Source organism: Girardinichthys multiradiatus, chromosome 8 (assembly GCF_021462225.1).
Source record: "Girardinichthys multiradiatus isolate DD_20200921_A chromosome 8, DD_fGirMul_XY1, whole genome shotgun sequence".
NCBI classification, from domain to species: Eukaryota; Metazoa; Chordata; class Actinopteri; order Cyprinodontiformes; family Goodeidae; genus Girardinichthys; species Girardinichthys multiradiatus.
In genome coordinates this window covers 10,044,570-10,069,524 of record NC_061801.1, presented here as the reverse complement: position 1 = coordinate 10,069,524, position 24,955 = coordinate 10,044,570, and the positions used below count along the sequence as shown (strand labels likewise).

The 24,955-nt window shown below is 39.3% G+C and overlaps 1 protein-coding gene across 1 annotated transcript; it reads right to left on the bottom strand.

Moving 5' to 3' along the window:
* Positions 1-4,814: 4,814 nt before the first annotated feature.
* Positions 4,815-24,953, bottom strand: lhx5 (LIM homeobox 5). The gene is made up of 5 exons (XM_047371969.1): positions 24,296-24,953; positions 21,591-21,814; positions 20,519-20,796; positions 16,895-17,060; positions 4,815-6,601 (listed from the first exon to the last, which is right to left on the bottom strand). The coding sequence occupies exons 1-5, from the start codon at positions 24,715-24,717 to the stop codon at positions 6,261-6,263; spliced, it is 1,431 nt and encodes a 476-aa protein (XP_047227925.1). The 5' UTR covers positions 24,718-24,953; the 3' UTR covers positions 4,815-6,260.
* Positions 24,954-24,955: the final 2 nt, after the last annotated feature.

The window sequence follows — 24,955 nt, the reverse complement described above, 5'->3', positions numbered from 1 at the left end:
GGCTGTGGTGTTGACACGATGCTCAATTGGTACTGAGGGGCCCAAAGTGTGCCAAGAAAATATCCCCCACACCATTACACCAACACCACCAGCCTGAACTGTTGATACAAGCCAGGATGGATCCATGCTTTCATGTTGTTGACACCAAATTGTGACCCTACCATCTGAATGTCGCAGCAGAAATCGAAACTCTTCAGACCAGGCAACGTTTTTCCAATCTTCTATTGTCCAATTTTGGTGAGCCTGCGCGAATTGTAGCCTCAGTTTCCTGTTCTTAGCTAACAGGAGTGGCACTCGGTGTGGTCTTCTGCTGCTGTAGCCCATCTGCCTCAAGGTTCGACATGTTGTGCGTTCAGAGATGCTCTTATGCATGCCTTGGTTGTAACGAGCGGTTATTTGAGTTATTGTTGCCTTTCTATCAACTCGAACCAGTCTGGCCATTCTCCTCTAACCTCTGGCATCAACAAGGCATTTGTGCCCACAGAACTGCCACTCACTGGATATGTTCTCTTTTTCGTACCATTCTCTGTAAACCCTAGAGATGGTAGTGAGTGAAAATCCCAGTAGATCAGCAGTTTCTGAAATACTCAGAAAAGCCCGTCTGGCACCAACAACCATGCCACGTTCAAAGTCACTTAAATCACCTTTCTTCCCCATTCTGATGCTCGATTTGAACTGCAGCAGATCGTCTTGGCCATGTCTACATGCCTAAATGCATTGAGTTGCTGCCATGTGAGTGGCTTATTAGAAATTTGCGTTAATGAGCAGTTGGACAGGTGTACCTAATAAAGTGGCTGGTGAGTGCATAAGGTCCGGTTTGTTGATGGAGCCACTGTTGCCAACAATAGCAACTTTAACTATTCTGTGAACATTTTCCACAAGGTTTAAGAGTGTGTTCATTGTTACATGAGAAAGCCAGAATTGCAGCCTCCACTCTAATTCATCCCAAAGGTGTTAAAGAAGGTTGAGGTCAGGACTCTGCAGACCAGCCAAGTTTCTCCACACTAAATGTTTTACACCTGCAGTCATGGAAGTGACCGGAACACCAGAATTCGTTGATTTGGTGGTGTGACCCAATACTGTTGGCAATATAGTGTAATAGTTAAGTGTAGCTTATCAACAATATAACTTTACCTAATTTAGCCTTAATCCAGTTTGCTGGATCAAACCCATTATCCAATTCAGTTGGGTTGAATCAAGCCAGGGCTCCATCAGTATGTCTTGGAAGAGAAATGGTTTGGCAAAAGAAGCCACATTGGGTTGTTTTTAACCCCACTGTTCTTATTGTTTCCCTTATTGTTTGAGTGAAACGTTTTTGTGTTTTTGAAATATATAACATACAGTACAGACCAAAGGTTTGTACACACCTTCTCATTCAAAGAGTTGTCTTTATTTTCATGACTATGAATATTGTAGCTTCACACTGAAGGCATCAAAACTATGAATTAACACATGTGGAATTATATACTGAACAAAAAAGTGTGAAACAACTGAAAATATGTCTTATATTCTAGGTTCTTCAAAGTAGCCACCTTTTGCTTTGATTACTGCTCTGCACACTCTTGGCATTCTGTTGATGAGCTTCAAGAGGTCGTCACCTGAAATGGTTTTCACTTCACAGGTGTGCCCTGTCAGGTTTAATAAGTGGGATTTCAAGCCTTACAGGTCCTTCTCAAAAAATTAGCATATTGTGATAAAGTTCATTATTTTCTATAATGTAATGATGAAAATTTAACATTCATATATTTTAGATTCATTGCACACTAACTGAAATATTTCAGGTCTTTTATTGTCTTAATATGGATGATTTTGGCATACAGCTCATGAAAACCCAAAATTCCTATCTCACAAAATTAGCATATTTCATCCGACCAATAAAAGAAAAGTGTTTTTAATACAAAAAAACGTCAACCTTCAAATAATTATGTACAGTTATGCACTCAATACTTGGTCGGGAATCCTTTTGCAGAAATGACTGCTTCAATGCGGCATGGCATGGAGGCAATCAGCCTGTGGCACTGCTGAGGTCTTATGGAGGCCCAGGATGCTTCGATAGCGGCCTTTAGCTCATCCAGAGTGTTGGGTCTTGAGTCTCTCAACGTTCTCTTCACAATATCCCACAGATTCTCTATGGGGTTCAGGTCAGGGGAGTTGGCAGGCCAATTGAGCACAGTGATACCATGGTCAGTAAACCATTTACCAGTGGTTTTGGCACTGTGAGCAGGTGCCAGGTCGTGCTGAAAAATGAAATCTTCATCTCCATAAAGCTTTTCAGCAGATGGAAGCATGAAGTGCTCCAAAATCTCCTGATAGCTAGCTACATAGACCCTGCCCTTGATAAAACACAGTGGACCAACACCAGCAGCTGACACGGCACCCCAGACCATCACTGACTGTGGGTACTTGACACTGGACGTCTGGCATTTTGGCATTTCCTTCTCCCCAGTCTTCCTCCAGACTCTGGCACCTTGATTTCCGAATGACATGCAGAATTTGCTTTCATCCGAAAAAAGTACTTTGGACCACTGAGCAACAGTCCAGTGCTGCTTCTCTGTAGCCCAGGTTTGGGGAATGCAGCACCTGTAGCCCATTTCCTGCACACGCCTGTGCACGGTGGCTCTGGATGTTTCTACTCCAGACTCAGTCCACTGCTTCCGCAGGTCCCCCAAGGTCTGGAATCGGCCCTTCTCCACAATCTTCCTCAGGGTCCGGTCACCTCTTCTCATTGTGCAGCGTTTTCTGCCACACTTTTTCCTTCCCACAGACTTCCCACTGAGGTGCCTTGATACAGCACTCTGGGAACAGCCTATTCGTTCAGAAATGTCTTTCTGTGTCTTACCCTCTTGCTTGAGGGTGTCAATAGTGGCCTTCTGGACAGCAGTCAGGTCGGCAGTCTTACCCATGATTGGGGTTTTGAGTGATGAACCAGGCTGGGAGTTTTAAAGGCCTCAGGAATCTTTTGCAGGTGTTTAGAGTTAACTCGTTGATTCAGATGATTAGGTTCATAGCTCGTTTAGAGACCCTTTTAATGATATGCTAATTTTGTGAGATAGGAATTTTGGGTTTTCATGAGCTGTATGCCAAAATCATCCGTATTAAGACAATAAAAGACCTGAAATATTTCAGTTAGTGTGCAATGAATCTAAAATATATGAATGTTAAATTTTCATCATGACATTATGGAAAATAATGAACTTTATCACAATATGCTAATTTTTTGAGAAGGACCTGTATAAATGGGGTTGGGACCATCAGTTGTGTTGTGCAGGAGGTGGATACAGTACACAGCTGATAGTCCTACTGAATAGACTGTTAGAATTTGTATTATGGCAAGAAAACAGCAGCTAAGTAAAGAAAAACAAGTGGCCATCATTACTTTAAGAAATGAAGGTCAGTCAGTCCGAACAATTGCGAAAACTTTGAAAGTGTCCCCAAGTGCAGTCGCAAAAACCATCAAGCGCTATAAAGAAACTGGCTCACATGAGGACCGTCCCAGGAAAGGAAGACCAAGCATCACCTCTGCTGCGGACGATAAGTTCATCCGAGTCACCAGCCTCAGAAATCGCAGGTTAACAGCATCTCAGATTAGAGAACAGGTCAATGCCACACAGAGTTCTAGCAGCAGACACATCTCTTGAACAACTGTTAAGAGGAGATTGTGTGAATCAGGCCTTCATGGTAAAATAGCTGCTAGGAAACCACTGCTGAGGACAGGCAACAAACAGAAGAGACTTGTTTGGGCTAAAGAACACAAGGAATGGACATTAGACCAGTGGAAATCTGTGCTTTGGTCTGATGAGTCCAAGTTTGAGATCTTTGGTTCCAATCACCGTGTCTTTATGCGGCACAAAAGAGGTGAACGGATGGACTCTACATGCCTGGTTCCCACCGTGAAGCATGGAGGAGGAGGTGTGATGGTGTGGGGTTGCTTTGCTGGTGACAATGTTGGGGATTTATTCAAAATTGAAGGCATACTGAACCAGCATGGCCACCACAGCATCTTGCAGCGGCATGCTATTCCATCCGGTTTGCGTTTAGTTGGACCATCAATTATTTTTCAACAGGACAATGACCCCAAACACACCTCCAGGCTGTGTAAGGGCTATTTGACCAAGATGGAGAGTGATGGGGTGCTGCACCAGATGACCTGGCCTCCACAGTCACCGGACCTGAACCCAATCGAGATGGTTTGGGGTGAGCTGGACCGCAGAGTGAAGGCAAAAGGGCCAACAAGTGCTAAGCATCTCTGGGAACTCCTTCAAGACTGTTGGAAAACCATTTCAGGTGACTACCTCTTGAAGTTCATCAACAGAATGCCAAGAGTGTGCGGAGAAGTAATCAAAGCAAAAGTTGGCTACTTTGAAGAACCTAGAATATAAGACATATTTTCAGTTGTTTCACACTTTTTTGTTCAGTATATAATTCCACATGTGTTAATTCATAGTTTTGATGCCTTCAGTGTGAAACTACAATATTCATAGTCATGAAAATAAAGAAAACTCTTTGAATGAGAAGGTGTGTCCAAACTTTTGGTCTGTACTGTACCATAACAAACAACGTTACCCTCCATTTATTCATCACAATTGATAGGGATGAGTTAACTGAAACTGCTTTGCATAATACGGGGTGGTTAGCTTTACAGCATTTCATTACATTATACAAGCTTGTCATGTTTGTTCTTAAGATCTCGATGGCCAAACTAAACCCTACATAGATTATATTCAAAACATCAAACTATAGTGTAGCAAATTTTAATGTCTGAGTGGTGAGTTCATTTACAAAAACAAAGGACCCAACAAAAAAAATAGACCTTCACATTTTAAGAGAGGTTTTATTATCAGTGCTATTTACATAGAAATAATACAGCCTTGCCCCTTCCACCCACCCACCCCTTTAAACCAACACACACTCACACAAGCATCCAACACATGCATACTCATTCACACGTTTGTATCCAAGAATTTCTGGAGATAAGACACATTCTTTCTAGATCTTATACAATGTCCAAAGTAAAACACAAATGATCTGAAAACAATAGTACAGCTAACCTAGTCTTTAAGACGTCCTGTGTGTCTGAGGCAGCGATGAAAAAGGAAAAAGACTGAGCTGAAATTGGGAATTGAGTTTAATTTTCTTTTAAAAAAAACTTTAGTCCTGATGAGACCTGGTTCTGAGCTATTACCAAAGAGGTTAGGGTAAACAAAATATGAAAGGAGTCCTCTGGTGCACAAGTCGGATCAGCTCGAATTGAGACCCAGTGTGCTTTCAAAAGGCGGCCACTAGATGGCAACGTGAGCCTCAGAGGAGGCAGCCGAAATGTCACAGATGTTGTCTGCCCCCTCTTTTGTTTTCTGCCTTTAGAGGAAGGAGACCTCAGCTGCTGAAGGACATTCTCCATTATGGGTTCAATGTTCTTTTGAAAATCATTTCCATTAAAACATGTTTTTTTAAAAGGGACAGTAACAAAAGGAAGGTCAGGTGAAGCAGTGAGCAGAACTATCAGGGCCGCCTCGATGGCCGTGCGGTGTGTGTGTGTGTGTGTGTGTCTGTGTGTGTGTGTGTAGGAGGGTACAAGTGTCTATAATTGTGTTCGTGTTTTGAATAATAGTGTAGACATCTTTCTTTCAAGCTATGATCAAGAACACTGTGCATTAAAGGACTCTAAGCCAAAATGTGTGAGGGAAAGTCAGCGCATGTCTGTCAAACAGGAGCTGTTGATTTGACGTATTGTGTCACACAAGATAAAATGTTTAAAAGGAGATTAAACATACACTGCCTCGACTGCAACGGATGCATTTGTGTATTAGCGTTGAGGTCTAAAATCTTTGTCAAGTGGCAACGTAGAGATAAAGTGAGAATTGAAATAGTTTTGGAGCAAGGTTTTTTTTAAATGTGGTGTGAAATTAAGAAAACTAGACATGTCCCCTTTGGTGTTTCTCACTAATGTGTTCCTAGAGCATTACAAGATAAGGGGAAGGCAAGAAGTATTTCTGCTGGATGGACTCTCTTATTCAGTCCAGTTCCCAACAAGGGATATGCTTTGGAGCATCTGCCGTGCAGAAAAAATACTTTGTCCCGCTTCGTATATCATTCTTTCCATCAGTTTTTCAGATGTTAAGATTAGTTTATGATTTTAAAAGGTTCTCTGTAGAATTTTTAGCTGTACTGTACTTTCCCCTTCTGACAATGTTGTTGATACGTCTCCTGAATTAGTCGGGCAGACATTCAGCCCATGGTTGGTCCCTGTTTTTTTTGTCCTTTCACCAAGTGGCTGTTTCCCCCATCTCCTGGCCCTGGTGGGACATCGGAGCGCTGTAGCTGGAGTTACTGGCCAAGGAGAAAGGGGGACTGGGTCCACCCCCATATGCGTCCCCCGGGACCGTTTGCAGGGAATTTGGTTCGGGACTGGGGGTTTCCGCGTGAGAGATCATGTCCGTGTACCTTTGGTCATCTGACGGGTGGTGGCCCGATCCCTCAATGGGTCCAGGCCCAGAGCCCAGGATGTAGGGGGACTCGGCCGGAGACTGAGCCTGTGAGGATGGAGGGCCATGGGGAAAGAAGTCGTAGTTACTCCCTGGTCCGTAGTAGTCGCCTTGGTACTCTGTGAAGATGCAGAATGAAACACTGAGTTAATTTTTTCCTTAGACTTTAACACAAAACCATTCACAGCTCACCTAAGCAGTACGTGCAGTATTACACACAGCTCCACCTCTACCTAAGTGGGGAAATTGATCATGTCCAATTTCCAACCAACCGGTCTCCAACAGTCTCATTTGAGTGTATAAACAACTCCACACCTCTCCACCTCAGTTCTCTCGCCTCTTCCACACTGCATTTATCTCCCTCTCTCATTCAGCTCGCAGCCATGCGTGTGCCTCGATGGATTCCCCCGCTGAAACTTCTGGGTCTATCTAGATTAGAAATTCCAAAATGAGATTCCAGTCTCCCCGGCAGATCTGCCAGGTCCCGTCGGCTGCATCTCCCTGTCATGTCTGATAGCGCTTTAGGCACCGTCCCTCGGCTCTGCTTCACTAAGCTGTGCTTATTTTTAAAACTGCACTCTATTTTCAGCTCACATTTCAGCTATAAATTGCTTCTTTTTATCAGTTAATCATAATTTTATTTTCTAATTACCCTGCCTGGGTCTTTTTATCACTGTTGTCTAAGAAACAGTTTATAAAGTAGTTTTTCAACGAAAATGTTGTCCATATGTTAACACTTGATTTTCAATCATGCTGGACCATCTGAATGGTCTTCTGATAGTGGTTAGCACATTCGATCGGATCGGTAGAAGTGCAGGTCTTATCAGTCATACTTCCCTTACCTCTCCTGTTCCAAACAATGAGTTTATGAAAAATTGAATAATCTCTCAGAGTTGTGGAAGGCTGACAGTTTGGCCCCCATTCTAGCTAAATTTAGCTAGTTAAAACTACTGAAAATACAAACCACTTTAATGGCATTGGGATACAATGCTATTTTAGCGGATATTATAAATTTGCACTTTAAAAAGACACTTTTGGGTGTGCAGCTGTTTTCCCATTTGAATATTGTCCATATTACAACGCAAAGCTACATTGACGGAGGTTGCCGATTTTTATAAGTCTGCTCAGTCAGCTGATCATTAGTCCGCCAAAGACCTGGAAAAGCACAAGATTGTACCATCTTCTAAATAACAGCCCCTTTGCAAAATCCAAATATTTACAACACTGTTTGGAGTTAGAGAGGGCAGTCACAGCTGATGAGGCTCATTGATACCGCTGACAGCCTGAACCAAAGTAACTTCAGGTTGTAAAACAGCCATTGTTCGGCTGATTGAGAAAAAAGGGTTCTCTTGTGAAAGTGTGATGAAAAATGTTGAAGATCCATTAAAAGATCTGATTTTGATTTGAAATGCTACTGGGTCACATAGACAACAATGCTCTGTGATGTGGATGATGTTAGTGTAAAGACAAGACTCAAAACAAGCAGTCTTGGGTTTCGGTTGGGTTGTTAAAAAAATTAAGTAATAAAATGCAAAGGGGGTTAAAAATGCATTTACATTTTTTATGAGAAATGTCTGCGGTTCTTTCAGTTGGCAAAAGAGCAAGACAGAATAAAACTTAAGACAGATATCAATAAGGCTGAACAAAGTTATATAATATGCTGTATTTGGAAACGTAGGCAAGCTTTTGCTAATCTCAATGTGTTGGTACACAACTACATTCTCTAGTAAATACATATGAAGACTGCTACTTTTGTAATGTTATCCATGCAAACCATGCTACTAATATTGCAGCAATTAGCTGCAATATTGGAGTTGGAGATTCTCCAATCTAGAACATGAATATCTTAAGTGTGCAAACAGCAGGCATCTGGACTTCTTGTCTAATATAAGTCTTTTAGGAAAGTTAAAATAACCACTGTAATCACTTTTTTTTTGTTTTTAGTATCTAATGGTTAAACCTTGTCTTAAAGCAACTGCTCTCTCACAGAGCGGCATGATGTTGCTGTTGCCTCTAACATTAATAAATGATAGGTGCTCATGGTAGGTTGGCACAAAAAAAGAAAAACAGGAAAAACCTGAAATCTGATTAAATTATCAGTATAGTATATAGTAGATAAAAGCCCTGGAAATTTGCCACGAAACTCTGTTCAGCAGAACGATCGTTAGCGTCCACTTATATAGCTGTTATACCACAGATATACACCGTTTCCGATTGAATATTTATTTTAAATTGACCAGCTGTTAGCCATACACCCCTATGAGGATTTTGTTCCTTTTATACAAACCTACTAGTATATAAAATCTGGCCAGTATAGGTAAGGAAATTGTTACTGTTAACTTCAAAAAACCTGAACTGTCTCTCTAACCTTCAGCTGTTATTATAGTTACAGAAGTGTTGAATGTGCAACATCCCAACATAAGAAAAACGCATCTCAACAGATGTCAATACTAATATGCAGGGAAACTGTATGTAAAATCAGTTCCTGTGTTGTACATTTGATCTAGAAAAATAAATATAATCAGTTACGCTGAATATTAATGAATACCAATAGGACAGAAATTGTAACTCAACATTAAACTGTCTTAGAGTTCCTGTCACCTTCACAGATTCAGATTCAATGGAAAGCTTATCATATATCAAATTATGAGGGTAAACAACGCCTCTTGCAACATCTTTCCATGCCGTGCCTCTGTCAGCTTTGATTAATGACTTTCTTCCCACTCCTGCTAAAATTTGACAGTATTCAGCTTCATCTGAGAGAAAGTGACACCCTTATACCAGAATCCACTCATTTGTGAGTGGCTTCCACTCTTGGATTAGCACGTTTTGTGTCTAACCTGTGACACTGACTGGCGTGTTTATGCCTGTGAGAGGATTTAGCTTTGTTTTGACTTTGCTACTATGGTTTGATGACATGAGGTTGTGTTATTGCTGATATCTCTATGATTTGTTTCTGATGGCCAGAGACAGCATCAAACCTAGTGCTATTAGCAAAAACACACATCACCAAATGAGTTTGCTGGATGTTTGGTAGATGTAGAGAAGAAGGGGATGTGTTTCTCTAAAGGCATTATGCTGAATTTTATTTGTTAATTAGAGTGTAGATTAAAATTCTATTTGCTCCATAACTTATCAGACAGAGACTTCAAACCGAAGCTACTAGAGTCACAAAGTATTGCAGGTAAATTGTATCAATCATTGTCTCCCACCTGTGCATGAGTAAAAACAAAGCAAACAATACCCGAGCATCACAACTCCAACATTTGTCTGTCTTATGTTTCAGAAAGCGCATCTCAAATTCACAACTGATGAAAACCCAGCATTAAATGGCTGCTGATATTGCTTATAAAGACCGGACAGAGCCAGTCACACAGTCCAGCACAGAACCAGATATATTTTTATTCTAATTAGGAAGACAACAGAAATATTCCAATACTCCTTCTTGTAAAACGAATCTCACTCTAAGCTGAAGTTAAAAGTTGGCCTATTTAGTATTATTTCTAATGCAATACAAAAGAACCTAACTGTGTTATGTCATAAAAACAACAAAACAAAAAAACTGAAAATAAGAGGGTGTTATGGATTGGCATTGCATGATTAGTTGAAGCATGTCTTTTATTTATGTTCTATGTCTCCCAGAAATTAATTTAAAAGACTAAAAAGATCACATTAAGTTGAAAAATTGCAAATAGGAAAATTTGAGGTTTCTCACCAACCCCAACCTCCAAACCCAATACGACTGCTTTTTTTGGGGGCATTTGATTCCAAAGACTTGTCACTAAGTGTATTGATTCGTAAATCCCACTGGTTTTTGAACTTAATACTGGAACACAATTAAAATATATCACCTCCAGATAACACAGTATAAGCAGCCATTAGCACTTTTTCAGCACTTGTTCATCTGCTTAAGTTTGGTTCCTCAAGTTCTCTCTCCTCAGACGGATCATCGCTCTAAATGAGACATCGAGTACGTAGGCTAAACCCTTCATATTTTACTGTCGCTCATTTCTGGACATATATGGATAAGAAATGTGGTATAACCAGAAATTCATAGCTTCAACCCTATCTAATTTCATTTACTTATCTCAAGAGATTCCACCTATCACTTACAGTATGTAGCTCCAACATGTTAGTCAATCTTTATAAAAAATCTGATACGATTTTTTTAAGAAAAACAAATAAGGAACTATGGCATCTAGACTAAAAACCACAGAAAAGCTTGTAAATTCTAAGGCCTCCTCTCTATTACCTGTTTTCCCCTGTCACCCCGGGGCAATAATAAGATACGGGCTTTTAGGGTATTTTTAATTTTTTTAGAACAACTCTACAGTAGATGGGTGTGTTTTTGCTAAAATGTTTAATTAATCGTAATCTGAAAAAAGCGATTTTCAAACTCTAAAAAGCATTACTTGAAACACTTTTTTCTAAAAAAAATGATCTGCAGTGATTTGTTGTGTAATTATTTCTGCTCTTGAATCAACAATAATTTTACCTTATTGATTTATAAAAAAAAGTGTTTTTTGTAATTTTGAAAATTTTCATTTGAAAAAGACCTGAAAATGAAACAACATACATTGTTCAATAGCATGTGATGGTCAGGATGGGGTTTTTTGGCTGACATAATAATTAAAGCAATATCAAAGAACGTATTTTTTTGTAAGCAAAAAGGCTAACAACAATATAGGTAGCTCTAACAAAACAGAACAACAGAATCTGAATCTTCCTGTGTTCCATTCAAGATAACATCACTGCAGCACTCGTCATCATTGCAGGAAGTTAGAAAAGTAACAGCTTAAAATATTTATGAACTATTGCTATACAATTAAAGTATATACTTTGTTTTACATTTTCCCCAGTTGAAACTATTAGACAGTGGCTAAATATTGTAGAGGGAGTTTGTTTCAGTGTCAATGAGGATGTTGAATTAATATCAGCTATTTTTTGCCAACATGACAAAAGTTCCTTTGGCGATGGGCAAGTTTGTGAAAGCTCTCATGTTAATGACTGATAAAGGAGTTTAATGTTACAAATAATTTATGACTTTCTCTGCAGTGCTTACTTGAGCAAACTTGAAGCATTGATAATTGATAATAATAATTTATACAGGACTGTGATTTGAACCCATTAGTTGTTAAATATAAACCCAATGAGCATTTCTTTTGTTAGAAATTGATCTAACCAATGTCTTGGTCTATTGATGTCATGGCCAAAATTGTTACGTTTTTTTTTTCGACGTGTAAAATTGGTCTTTGCGGGGCGCCGTGGGAATCGGTGGTAGCGCAGGCACACCATAAATGAAGACTATAGCCCTCGCTACAGCTGTCCTGGGTTTCATTCCCAGCCCCTGGCCATTTACTGCATGTTTCTTCTCTCTGCGAAACAAAACATTAACAAGTCCAGCAGTGCCACTAAATGTGTTTTTCGGATGTCTAGAAGTAGACTTAGTTTAGCTGGTTTTGACTAGCATGAGATGGGTTAAAGATTTGTTTTCGATTACTGACACAACATCTTTATTCGATGAGTTATACATCAGCATACCTCATTGTGCATAACATATAAATAAGTTACAGACATTTCATCTATACCAGTCATGGTTTTATTTTATGTTACAATATGAATGACTTTTTTCAAAATGAAATGAAAATCCAGTCTTTATCTGTCTCAAAAAAATGTCTCTATGTTACAAGCAATTTGGTCACAGCGCTGCCGCTCTGGTTGGAAATTACAAGTGATGCTGAGAAATTGACAATTTTCTTTAAAGATGCCAAACATAATTTTATCTCTGGTAATATCAAAACAGCGCCTTATCAGAGAATGGCCTGTAAAGCCTGAATGTTTAACAGCGCTTTAAGATTAAAATGCATGTTATTTCTATTCAGCAGAAAAACAGAAATATGTAAATATATTGTCATATTTACCATTATTCTGTCAATTTCCCAAACAAACAAAAAACGCTAAGTCTTTTTTGTACACATCGATATTATTACCATACTATAACAACTGAAAACAGGATAAAATTCATTCATACTGAATTCAGTGAAGGTTCTGCTGGCATTTTCCCAAATGCTCCAACCCTAAGAACAAATACATAGGTCTAAATCAGCGCTACGTTTGGACTTATTATTCACTCATGTGTAAATGAGGTCTATGCATGGCTTTAATGTAGAAACTGGGTTAACTGCTAATTGAAAATCTCAAATATACAAATTCTGTATGTGTGGTTTTTTTTTTTCAGAAAAAGAATGATAAACTGCTGTGTGTAAGACAAGTCTTAAGGCAAAACATCCTTTTTAGGATGCAAATAATGTTTTTAATGTTTATATATAAGGGGTTTTATTGCAAATTATTTCATACGTTTTAAAAAGACAGATTTGATCTATTTTGATTTAATTAACTTTTATAATTCTAAGTGAAAAGGGTCATTCTGAATTTGACTCATGTCAATGTCAGTGTTTAGTTTGTTTTATTTTACTCCTGAAAGAGTCTCAGTTGAATGTTTTCCTGCTAAAAACAACATTTCTGATCCCCTGCTACCTCGGTTTAGTATCATTAAAGGAAAAGTAGCCGAAACTGTTTAAAAAGGATTAAAGCACTCCACATGTTCGCTGCTGCGTTAGATCCATTAACAATTACAAACTTCCATCTGCCTTCTGCTTCGCTCTACCTTCCTGTTCTACAGTTAGACTAAAGCCATTTTGTCTCAGCAGCACCTTGAGATGAGATCTATGGTGCCCCAGATGTTGCACTCACATTTCTCCACTCCCACCATATGTTCCTCACACTGCCATTCAGTCCAAGCAGGGAGAATGGAGGAGCTAACAGGTTAGATATGAGGAAATCTGCCACCTGATTCCATTTTCAACATGTGTTTGCTGTTGCACGCAGCCTCTGGTGTTTATCAGACAAAAACAATAAGAGGTGACGCTGCTGTCCTGAACATGCTAATCATCTGATTCAACCAACGGGCCTGTGCTAGTTTGGCCGACCTTGGGAATAGGCAACAAGCTCGTCTTGAAGTGTGTGAATGTGAGACGTAGAGCAAGACGAGGGGAGCATGTTGAGGGAGAGTGTTGGAAACTGCAGACTATGATTACACTCACACATGCAGAAGCATCATACCACACACAGGCTTCCCTCCCTGTGAAGAGCGGGGGGGATGCGGGGAGGCATCGACTCAGATAAAGGCGAACGGGCCAGCCTGTGCCGCCGCAGCACAAAGGGGTGTGAAAAGCGACGCACGGAGACAGGCATGAGAGATGAGAGAGAGGGAGGTATAGAGGTTTTGTCCTCTGTTTCACCCCCTCCTCTTCCTCCTCCTTCGGTTTCTCGCAGCTTTGACGGCTCCACTTTATTGCATCCTCAATGCCAAAGCCCCTCAGGTAGATGTGCAGCTGTATGGAGACCACAACGCTCAGACTGCCCATCAAAACAACACCGCTCATAAACATGACAGGTGCATCTGCTTTATTTCTCCAGTTTAGTTCAGTGCAGAGCTGCCATAGGTAGGTTGGTTTTGCCTTCCTGTTGTGGGCTGAATTTTTATTTTTTTTGTAAACGTTTGTTTTAAAGTACTAATCCCAGCAAACAGTGATTCTGTCTGAGCAAACATGACAAGACAAATAAAATCATGTGAGGAAAACAGTGATTGTATCTGTACTCTATCCTCACATGTGAATTAAAATACACCAATCACAGCTAATGTTCTGTATGAAAGCTTGGATATCCAAGCCTTTAATGTCTTTCCAAAGAAACAGGAAATGATAAATCTAATAAAATATATTAAAATACATAAATGCTAAGATTTTCTCATGGGGTACACGTTTCAAGAACGTGTACCCGATTTTCAAGAATTTTCAAGAATGTCAAGCATAACATACCCCGTTTTTGGCACTATATCTCTAGTAAGCTCTCTAGGTCTTTAGTGGATGTAATGACTTCTAATGGCCTTTAAAAAATTACGAAATCATGTCAACGCTATGTTTTGTGCAGTAATGAAATCTCATCCACAATGTTTGCTTTTCATGGGAATTAGTAGAACTTTACAGGAATTTATTGGAACAAATTGGAATAAACCTGGAAATCTAAAATATCTATGGTTGCTAGTAACAGTTATTTTATGTATAGTTTGGGAAAATATATATTTTCTGCATAATTTTAACAAGACAACCAGATTTTATGCATGTACACTTTATTATATCCATGCTACACCTCAGGCAGATGCACATAACACACTGCTTACTGCGGAGCTGTTAAGGCCCACGCCCCCTACATGCACTGTGCATTCCTCCATCACAGATGATTTATAAAAAACTTTGACTGTTGATGCCATGGACTTCATAGAGTGGAAACAGTTTGATGATAATTGGGGGAAAATTATCTGATGGTAAATATATATATAAAAATCCATGATGTGCCTTGATGCCGGTAATTGGCCCAAGCCAAATTGCTATGCAAGCATTAATAATCTAATACAGAAAAGGGTAGCTGCCCTTTGAGGGCATCTAGAGATACATTTCATAATGTCAGTGTAACATTTATTCATACACCAGATTATAAAACAACCAAGGCTGACCATAATGCTGCACGGTCAAGCTACGTTAACACGATGAGAGCCAATGGAATCAATTTAAAAGTAACTATATATTTATGTCAACTAAAAATAGGTAAAAAGATCCGTTCTAAGCAATGATTTAAAAGTCTCTATGGTCTGAGTTGTGAGCAGATAAATTGGTATTCCATAACTTTAGGGCAGCAACTGTGGAAGCTTGATTACCTTCATATTCTAGTCTAGATCTTGTATCACCATAAAGAAACTGGCTGGTAGACCCAAGTTCTCTTACTGGTGTGTGGATGTTGCAGAGCTCATTTGAACAGGATGTAGCAAAACCACAAAAAGCTTTAAAAGTAAGTGATCAAATTTTAAAATCAATTTGAGAAGGGATGTGAAGCCAGTGAAGAAAAGCCAAGACTGCAGTGATATCTTCATGCTTCTTAGTTCCATGTAAAATATGAGCTGCAGCGTTCTGTACAGTCTATAGAGATGACCAGACCAAAATACAGAGCATTACAGCGGTCCAGTTGTGTTGTAATAAAAGCATGAATAAATCTTTACAGGTCTTTAACATGTAAATATAGTTTAACTTGAGCAATAACTCATAGTTGGTAGAAATTTTACAATACATTCATAAGACCCGGCCTTCTTCTGTCCTATCTGCCAAGAGCACTACACAGAGCATGACTTCTCTGAGATAGTAGTCTATATGTGAACACTGCTCATATGTTGGTCAAATAGTTGATCCACGTTTTATCTGTTCCAAGCAGCGACTGCATAAGCTGTGCGACGTGTTGCAAGACTAGAGTCTAAATCTTCTACGAAATTAAACGTTATCGTCTCATTATCTTTGGTTCTAATAGATGTGTCATTTACTTGCCGCCACAGTAGCTGTTTGCATTTGACACATTTCTTTTTCTTTTGTCAATTCCAAAAACAGATCCGACATAAAAGAAGAGAAACAGATGATTCAAATCGTGCTGTACCAAATTACTCAAACCATGACTTTTAAAAAAACGAGATCAGCTGCAAAAATTAACTAGAATATTCACTTTTTATTTGATGTAACCTATAAATAGTCAAGTAGATTTTGTTAAAGTTTGTTGTCTTGGTCAGGAATGAAGTGAAACATCACAAATGTCTTCACAGAAATTACCTTTTCAAACATAAGATAATTCTTATTACAGTTTTTCTAACTCGGATTAAAACCATGCCCTTCTAAATCCTATGCTTCTTCATTCGGTAAAATGCTTTGCTGATGACGTGCTTATATTTACAGGAGAAAATTTGTAACTTTGGAGGAGGAAAACAACGCTTCAGCGATGTGTCGTTTATTACAGTTTTTTATCTAAGAAAATGGGTATGAGAACAAGATCTTAAAATTACTGACGGCCAAACAAAATGCAGTTTATCATTTATCCAAAATAAAATTGCTTATATTTTGTCATTAAATTTGTGGTTTTGGTAATTAGCCACTACACTAGTTTTTCAACTTTGTTCATTAAACACCTGATTCAAAATGAATTGTTGGAATTCAATAATACGCTACGAGATAAAAAAGTTCAACAAATGTCTCTTTTTATCAAAATTACCATTAATCTGACTAAACCATGCCCCAGTCAAATGAATGAAAATCAAACCATTTATAAACATTTATATCATGTATTCCAGTCCTTTTTTTGGCACTGATGATACCAACATAATGTCAAGTTTCAGTGCAAATGTGTAGCCTGAATGTGGACCGTGTTAGTTGCTAAATGTGCTGAACTCAACATATTGCATATTATTCTGAAACAGGATGCAAGAATTCTTACATGTAAATCTAAATTAAAGTTTTCCGCAGAAAGCGTTGCCCTACCTCCATAGTAACCGTAAGGTCCAGGTCCTAAAATGTCTGGATCCTCCAGCCTTCCTCCTAGAGGCCTCATCCTTCTGGGGCCCCTAAAGAAGGCGTGGCGTCTGGCCCCCAGAGCACTCAGCTGTTTCATTCGCCTCTCTTTGGATCTTCTGTTCTGGAACCAAACCTAAAACAGAGAGCTGATCAGTGAGTGTTTTTCACCAGATTTTAGCTTTTTGTGTGGATTCTATTCCTCAAACCCACACACATTTGTAAGATCCACTTGGTTGTATCTTCCATAGAAAAGTAGACGGTGCAAAACCAACTCAGTTCTTTTTTTGGTAATTCTGATCTTGTTTTAAGCTCTCTTTAACAGAGTTTGCGCTGAGGACTGTCATTCCCATCAGCCTTGACTTTCAGTCAAGTTTCTGCCGTCCTTTAAAAGCCTTGTTTTCAAAAACTGTAAAGAAGTGTTTTTGAAAAATCAAGAAGGACTCACTTCTAACCTGTTCTGATCCCAGTTTAAGGCACTTCTGCCCCTATTTGCACAAGTGTTTGTGCTTTCTTTGTGATGACTAAGTTCTTTAGTCTATGAATTAAAATGGTTCAACAAACTTAAAACTTTAAAGCACTTAACATTAAAAGTAAAAACAGCAAGAACCCAAAGAAATGAAACCTTAATTTAATTATGATAAAAGATTTACATTGTTAGGATTAAGTCTGTGTTTTTTCACTGTTAATATTAACAACTGGAGTCATTTTTTGTTGAAATGATAGCATGTTGGAACGGGAGCACACAAAGAAGTCAAATCAGACACAGAAATGGTAAAAAGGTTAGCAGATAAAACACCTTTTGTCACATTTTTAGGTTATATATGAGGTTTTTTTTGTTACACTATTTAGGATGAATCACAAAGAAGCACAATGGTGCATGCCATGCACGCCCCAATGGCCCGTGCTGCAAGTTAAAATAAATGGTTAAAGATGTAACTCAGAATATGATTAAATAAACTTTCTTTGAAAAATACCAAAGGAGGATTTGAAATTTGCAAAGCAGCGCGCACCATATGGAGGAATGTCTTTGCATTACAAGCACATAACACGTTGTGTTTCGCCTTTGCATCTCTTCTGCATAATGAGGTATGTTCACACCATGCTAGGCTACACCAGAGGCAGAATCCCACTGTGCTACAGATTAACAAAAAACACACACACACACACACGCACATACACATAGAAACAGCCAAAAACCACTTAGGCTGTGCTCTCTGTGCTCCAGCGGCAAAGGCAACACCTGCTTATTGAGAACAATCGTCTAACTGTAGGGTACATTTTTATGGAAATGCTCTCGCTTCCCTTGAGAGAGCCTTGCTTAGGGATTACATCCACATGCTGGAGAAGCAACGTGGCTCACAGGGCTCCCCGCGTTGAGAGCTGTGGTATTTAACACACACGGATGAGGAGGGAAATGACGAAACTCAGCCTCCATTTTGGCTCCAAGCAACACGCACTCACAAAGGGTTGGGGTGGAGGTGGAGTGATGGTGCAGCGGACTCACTGACTGACTTATTGACTGGTTTGGTGATTGACTGAATAATTGAGCTCTCACACACACACAAACAAAATTGCCTGCAGTGTATGATATAGATGAGGCCGTGGAGATGCCGAGGAAACAGGCTGTAAGTGAGTAAGAGCGAAGAGGTGGGAAAAGGGGAGGGTGGTATGTAAATCTGTGAAATCAGTGATAATTACAGTGAATGCACAAAAAGCCACATCACAGTTGGCAGAGATTGTGCTAATCATCCTGACACAGTCTGCACCCAGACACCCAACTCGTGCATGTGTGTGTATGTACATGTGCTTGTGTATGTCTGTGTGTGTGAGTGTGTGTGTGAGTCATGGAGGATAAAAGAAAGCAGTGTGTGCTTGTGTTATTTTGCACAACATGTTTGTGTCTGGGGTTCCTCTTAGCATTGGCAAGCAGCAAGGCTAACCTTTTTCTCATTTCATGGCTGTGAAACATGTATTATTTCCAAATAAACTGCTGCCTCTAGTGTAAACATGGTCTTTATCATTCACGGGGCAACAAAAAATTAGATTATATTAAACCTCAAGATAAAATCTACATTTTATTTCAAGAATTAAATGCTTTTAAAACTTAATATTGAGATTTTTTTTTTATATTTCTAAAGTTTAAAAAAAACATCTAAAATAAAGAAAAATATAAAAATAAAATATTTAGAAATACTGAATTTAATAAAATCCACTAAAAAGTAAAACCATTTTGAAGTCCTATAATAATAAGAGTAAGATTAAGAATAGTAATACAGCTCTTAATAATAAATCTGACCATCAGAAAATATAATAATATAATACATAGCTAAATTATATGTACATGTATATGTACAATTATATGTACACTTGACAATTTACTTTTATGATGAAAAATATAAACAGGCTGTCATCGCCACTATTATTATCGTTTTATCATTATTACCCAAATAGGTCCATAATGTATAGACCTAAAAGAAACATTTCACATGGTGTGCAGCCGGTAAATTTGGATCTGTAACCCTGCTAATGGTCCACATCATGTTTTGACATTTCTCTTACAGATAATGAGCCTTTCAATTAAACGTCCCGCACACTTCGGGAAAATTAAAAGGTAATTTTACTGATTTATAATCCGTCATTTGTCTCTAATTTGTCTTTGTCTCGGTGAGTCTTCTCTCTCACTATGGTTCAGCAAAGACATTGGTCACCAAGGGGGAGCCCAACCCCCCGATGGTCCAAAGGTCCTATATGCATCTTCATTTTATGGCTATAAATTTAGGAGAGGATGAGCTTTAATGACTCTGTAGTTGAGGAATTTGTAGAACTACATATGATTTACTAGTTTTACTGTTGATGTAATTCAGAAAATAAGAAATCGCAGCTGACCTCAGAAGGTGATTCCCTAACTCCTATAGAGCTGTATTTTTCTAAATTTACGACATCATAAAAAAAACTCTGGAGATTCTGGTATAGTTTTAAAGTTTGGGGGTGCCAATCCAGTGGCTCCCATTTGACACGTACACTTGTAAACTTTCTGGAGCACACAGTCAACCTTCCTAGCAAGTTTTCATTGAATAGATGTAAAAGTGACATTATTGCCTACCATCTAAATATTGGTTTGAAAAGTCAACAATGAAAAGGAGTCTACATAGAAAGGACATCTAGATGTGATAAAAATATGGTTGATAAGGTTACTAAACCTGACATTATAATGTAAGCTACAACAACATTTAATTTCCCTTTGGGATTAATAAAGTATTTGTGAATTGAATTCAGTATATTTGTTTAGGAATAGGCAGAAGATGACGTTTCCTTCTGCAAAATATACAAAATGAGTACAAAGTGTAGAAGATACGTTTAAAGGTTGGTAAAGGTTCATCACATGGGCTTTCTAAGCCTGACTTGAAGCAATTCTGTTTAAATTAATTCCGGTTTTATTTTGATTTTTTTGGGCTAAATAAAGACAAGGTAATAAATAGTTATAGAAAAAACGTCCAGCTGGTTGAAGGTTAGTGTTTGTTTCAGCATTTCAATACAGTTTAATAAATGAAAAAAATAAAAGTATTTCTATTGATAATAATCTGAGTTTACCTGGATGACTCGCATGTTCAGCCCCGTCTCCTGCGCCAGCTGCTCCCGGATGTGCCGCGTCGGCTTCGGCGTAGCCACAAACGCCGCCTTTAACGTCTCCAGCTGCTTGGCCTTGATGGTGGTCCGGGGCCCCCGCCGTTTGGTCCCGGAGTTCTGCTCCTCGTTCTCAATATTGTTCGTTTCCTTATCTGAGGACGTAGAATTGTCCGTCTCCTTTATGTCGTCCTGTATCGGGTCCTGGAGATCCGGCGATAAACTCCTATCTGTGCACGACGAGACTGCGGGGACCCGGGAGGGTGGGTGAGGGTAGGGGGGATGAAAACAAGCAGGGAGGAAGGTCACGATCCGAAATGTCAAGGAGGGTGGCAGAGAAAGCATTAGGAGGTGTGGTTTTAGTTTAATTAGCCCAGTGGTTAAAAAGTAGAAATACATCTGAATCGAATTTCTTCCAAATAAATTTAGATTGTGCTCTTTTGGATCAAATTTTGTTCTATTTTGCAATTATTTTTCAGTTTTGTTTTGAAAAAAATAAAAGAAACAATTTTATTTCTCACCAAACACACAAGAATAAATGAACGTGTGTGAGAATATTCCATGTGAATAAACCGAAAATAATGAAGCCACTTGAGCGAGCAGGGCGTGCGGCGTGGCTGTTGCCCTCGTGTGTGTGTGTGTGTGTGTGTGTGTGTGTGTGTGTGTGTGTGTGTGTGTGTGTGTGTGTGTGTGTGTGAGAGAGAGAGATTTTTAAGGATGAATAGACAAGAAGAGGAGCAGCAACACCCGCCGCACTAACATCCTCATCCCCCCTGCGGACCCTGAGCACAAAAACAGAAAGCTATTGTTCTGTGGAGGTAAATATTGAAACTATTCATCCCACAAGGTTGTCAAGAAAACGCTCTCCACGGGCTTTAAAAAACATCCAGCATTTAATAAAGCCTTCATCCTTGTTTTATATTATTATTTGATTTTCCCAATCAGAAGGCCGATCATTTATTAAATGCGCATGCTTGTAATGATTCAATTTATATCTGGCAACGTTCTGCTGCCACTCAGCTGTTTGCACGTTGCTCACCTGAGTTCAGGTTGACCTCCTTAATGGCCCCGGAGCTCAGATAATCTTCTTTGCACACGAACTTGTTTTCGTCTATCACGTAGAGCTCCTCTCCCGTGGACAGCTGCTTGTTACACACCATGCAGGTGAAGCAGTTCAGGTGGAATACCTTGCTGCGGGCTTTGCGCACCAGGTCGTTCGGCGAGATTCCCTGCAGACAGCCCGCGCATTTTGTGCCAAAGCGCCTGGACACAAAAACACAAGTCAGATGATCGTCTTCTTTTCTTACCATTATTTCCCCCCTACTCATTATTTGTATTACTAGTGTTAGCGTCTCTTATAGACGCTCATCATGTCACGTTTCTTTTTCAATATTTTATACACTTTTGTGTGCAGATCAAATGTACATATTGTTTTCAATTCTATATGATATTACGGATTTACGGATTAAACATGACATTATAACCCCCAAGCAACATTTTGTTCAGTGGACATAGAAAGGATGGCTCCCTTCTAGACACGTGAAAGTGTGACTGTCATTTAAATGTGATTGAAAAGTGGTTTGACATTCTTATATGTGCTAACCAACCCTCACTTTCACCTTTTTAGCAATAAACATTAAAAATGACACAGCCTTCCATCTAAACAATATGAAAGCACATGCAGTTAAATTGAAAAAGTTGTGAAGACGTCTGCGCAAAGACATCTGTGGACATCCAAGCATAGTTTTAAAGCTGCTAGGGTTGAGCAAATGGGCTAGCCCGCCTGTCAATTTCTTTTTTATAATAAGACATAAAAAACTCATTGCTTTTCCAGCTAAAGGTGAACATTTGGTTAATATGTAAAAGGTGAAAATACGTCTAAAAATCTGTTTAAACGTTATACTTTATCATATCGGCCACCTAAGTCTGACGTTATCTATTTATTCAGGATAAAATTGTATTGGACCTATATGGGCTTAAAAAATCATAGTTAACATATTTTTTATGGGCCAAATAAAGACAAAGACATGACATCCTTGAAAGACAAGTGACGTCTTGGGGTAAACTCCCGCCTTTATACCATACGTATTATTTACGTTTTTTTGTTTGTTTGTTTTATTTTCATGAAATAAAACAGAAATATCTTTCATTACATATTTTTTTTCAATTAATCAAATAAAGGTTAAAAAAAAAAGAAGCACCCCTACATTTATTTAGATGTTGAACAGACTGCATCAAGTCTTACTGAGAGAACCATGAAATAATAGTCATCATAATAAAAAAAGAGACTAATTTTGATGGAAGCGCTCTGAAACCCCCCCCCCCCCCCCCCCCCCCCCCTCCACGCAAAATGTATTAGTGACAATCAACACATTGTAGCCGCGGATATATTATGGGATTAAGCAGAGTGTGAAGCATCTTAGTGTGAAAATCTTCCTTTAATCCATATTCAGCCGCATAAATAGCGGGAAGACTCGTCAATTTGATGCACAAAATTTGTTTTTTTTCGACTATTATTATAATAATTTCATTGAATATTGTTGCGTTCATTACCTGCTGCAACCCTCCTGCACCTTGATTTTCAGTCCACCTATAATAGGCTGCTTAAGCCTTTCGGGTAAGAGCAAGCTCCCTTTATTGTGTATTGTGGAGCATTGTTTTTTGGGGGGTTTTTTTTGCACCAGTCTAAGCTTGTTTCCTCATTTGCAATGGGATCACTTCACCGTGCGCCTTTCACATGCATGGACCAGCCCTCCCACCCCTCCCCACCCTCACTCCAAACCAAGCAAAAAGAAAAAAAAAAAGGGCACAACTCTACTTACACAACAAATGGACACATTAGGGTGATTACTGTTTCGCCCGGCTAATGGTTGGGCCATTTAAATCCAGCGCTTGATGGGGACCCACAGTAATATGAAGGCCAAGGCCGTGCGACGGGCCAATAATAGCCCCGGCCCCGACAAAAACAGCCGGTTCGCGCGCCTTACTTGTCATTAGACAATTTGGGAGAGTAGGACAGTCAGATTGAAAATGAAAATGATGCGAAGAGAGGGACAAACAAGGGCTTCACTTATATCACTCAATTACCTGGAACACTTTTTGAGGAATTGGGAACCAGTTAATGGCCTAATGGGTGTTTGGGAAGTGGGACCAGAAGCTGGGAATGGATTTTCAAAAATACAAATCAGTTGCCTCTTGAATAGAAAAAAATATCAACATCCTATTTATTTCATTATAAAAGCTATTTTACCAATTGGCATTCTAAACTGAACTTGACTGCACTGTTTTATAACCAGTATCAAATTGGGCTGCATCTGTTTTAGATTAAACTTCTCCATATAATTGTATTCGATTTTGATTTGATTATATTAATTTGAATTGGACCTTTTTGTCTTTTGAAATTGGTTCTATATAAAAGCAACTGAACCGAATTGAATTAAAAGGCCGGACAACCTTAATATTTGCAGACAATTTTACAAAATGTTACATTTGTCCTCATTTAAATACTGAATGTCAATACATGTATCATTGCATTAATGTAATTTAAAGGTGAATAATTGTATATGAAACATTTTACTTTATAGTTAAACTGGCTTGTTTTGGTCCAATCTATGTCCTGACCCTGAATATAAACTTTTCGTTTGCGTCAGGATTTTTTTCTCCTCAACTTGCGCGTAAACTTTTTTTTTTTTGCCCCTAAAATCTAGGAAAACTCGCCAATCGACCTCAGTATTTCCGTGTTACCTGAAAAAGTCCATTTTGCAATAGAGCTTTCCGTCCCGGGAGAAGCACTTCTCGGTGAGGTTGCAGTTGCATTCGCAGCACTGGACGCATTTGGCGTGCCAGGCTCTGTCCAGCACGTTGAGGAGGAACCGGTCAAGGATGGGCCGCTCGCAGCCGGCACAGAGGACCATCATGTTGTCGGCCCGTAAGGCGCCGAGTGCCGACCTCCCCTTTGCACTGACTGCGCTGCTCGGACTGGGGCAAGCCGGCTCTACGCGGAACAACGTCTTGGCTCCGGGTTGATGTGCACTGCCGGGCAAAAACTTGAAGATTTTCCTGTGAATCCCTGGAAAACTGTTATGGTCCTGAGTCCTAGTCGGGATGCTGTCACAATCCACAATCCAAACGAAGAGGGGGAGAGCTTTCAGGGCTGCGTAGTGCATAAATCAACCATATTTTCTCCTTTTTTATCTTTCAAACACATAAAACTAAAACATCATCTTTCATGCGTTTTTTTTTATAATTACTGTTATTTAAAATAATCCCCTCATTGCTCCTGCCTTGTTTTTAGTCCAGTAATTTTCTCCCGGCTCACCTCACGTTGCCACTTTCACACCACTGTGCCTGGGTTATCATGAGGGTTTTTTTTGCCAGCGCGGAGCTGCATCCAGAGCTCAGATT

Bases quoted from the DNA above. Each gene is read 5' to 3' on its own strand.
- lhx5 (XM_047371969.1), bottom strand. From the start codon at position 24,717: ATGCACTACGCAGCCCTGAAAGCTCTCCCCCTCTTCGTTTGGATTGTG. The intron at 21,815-24,295 runs GTAACACGGAAA...TTTTGTGTCCAG, and splicing joins TGCAAAATGGACTTTTTCAG to GCGCTTTGGCACAAAATGCG. The intron at 20,797-21,590 runs GTGAGCAACGTG...GGGTCCCCGCAG, and splicing joins GGAGGTCAACCTGAACTCAG to TCTCGTCGTGCACAGATAGG.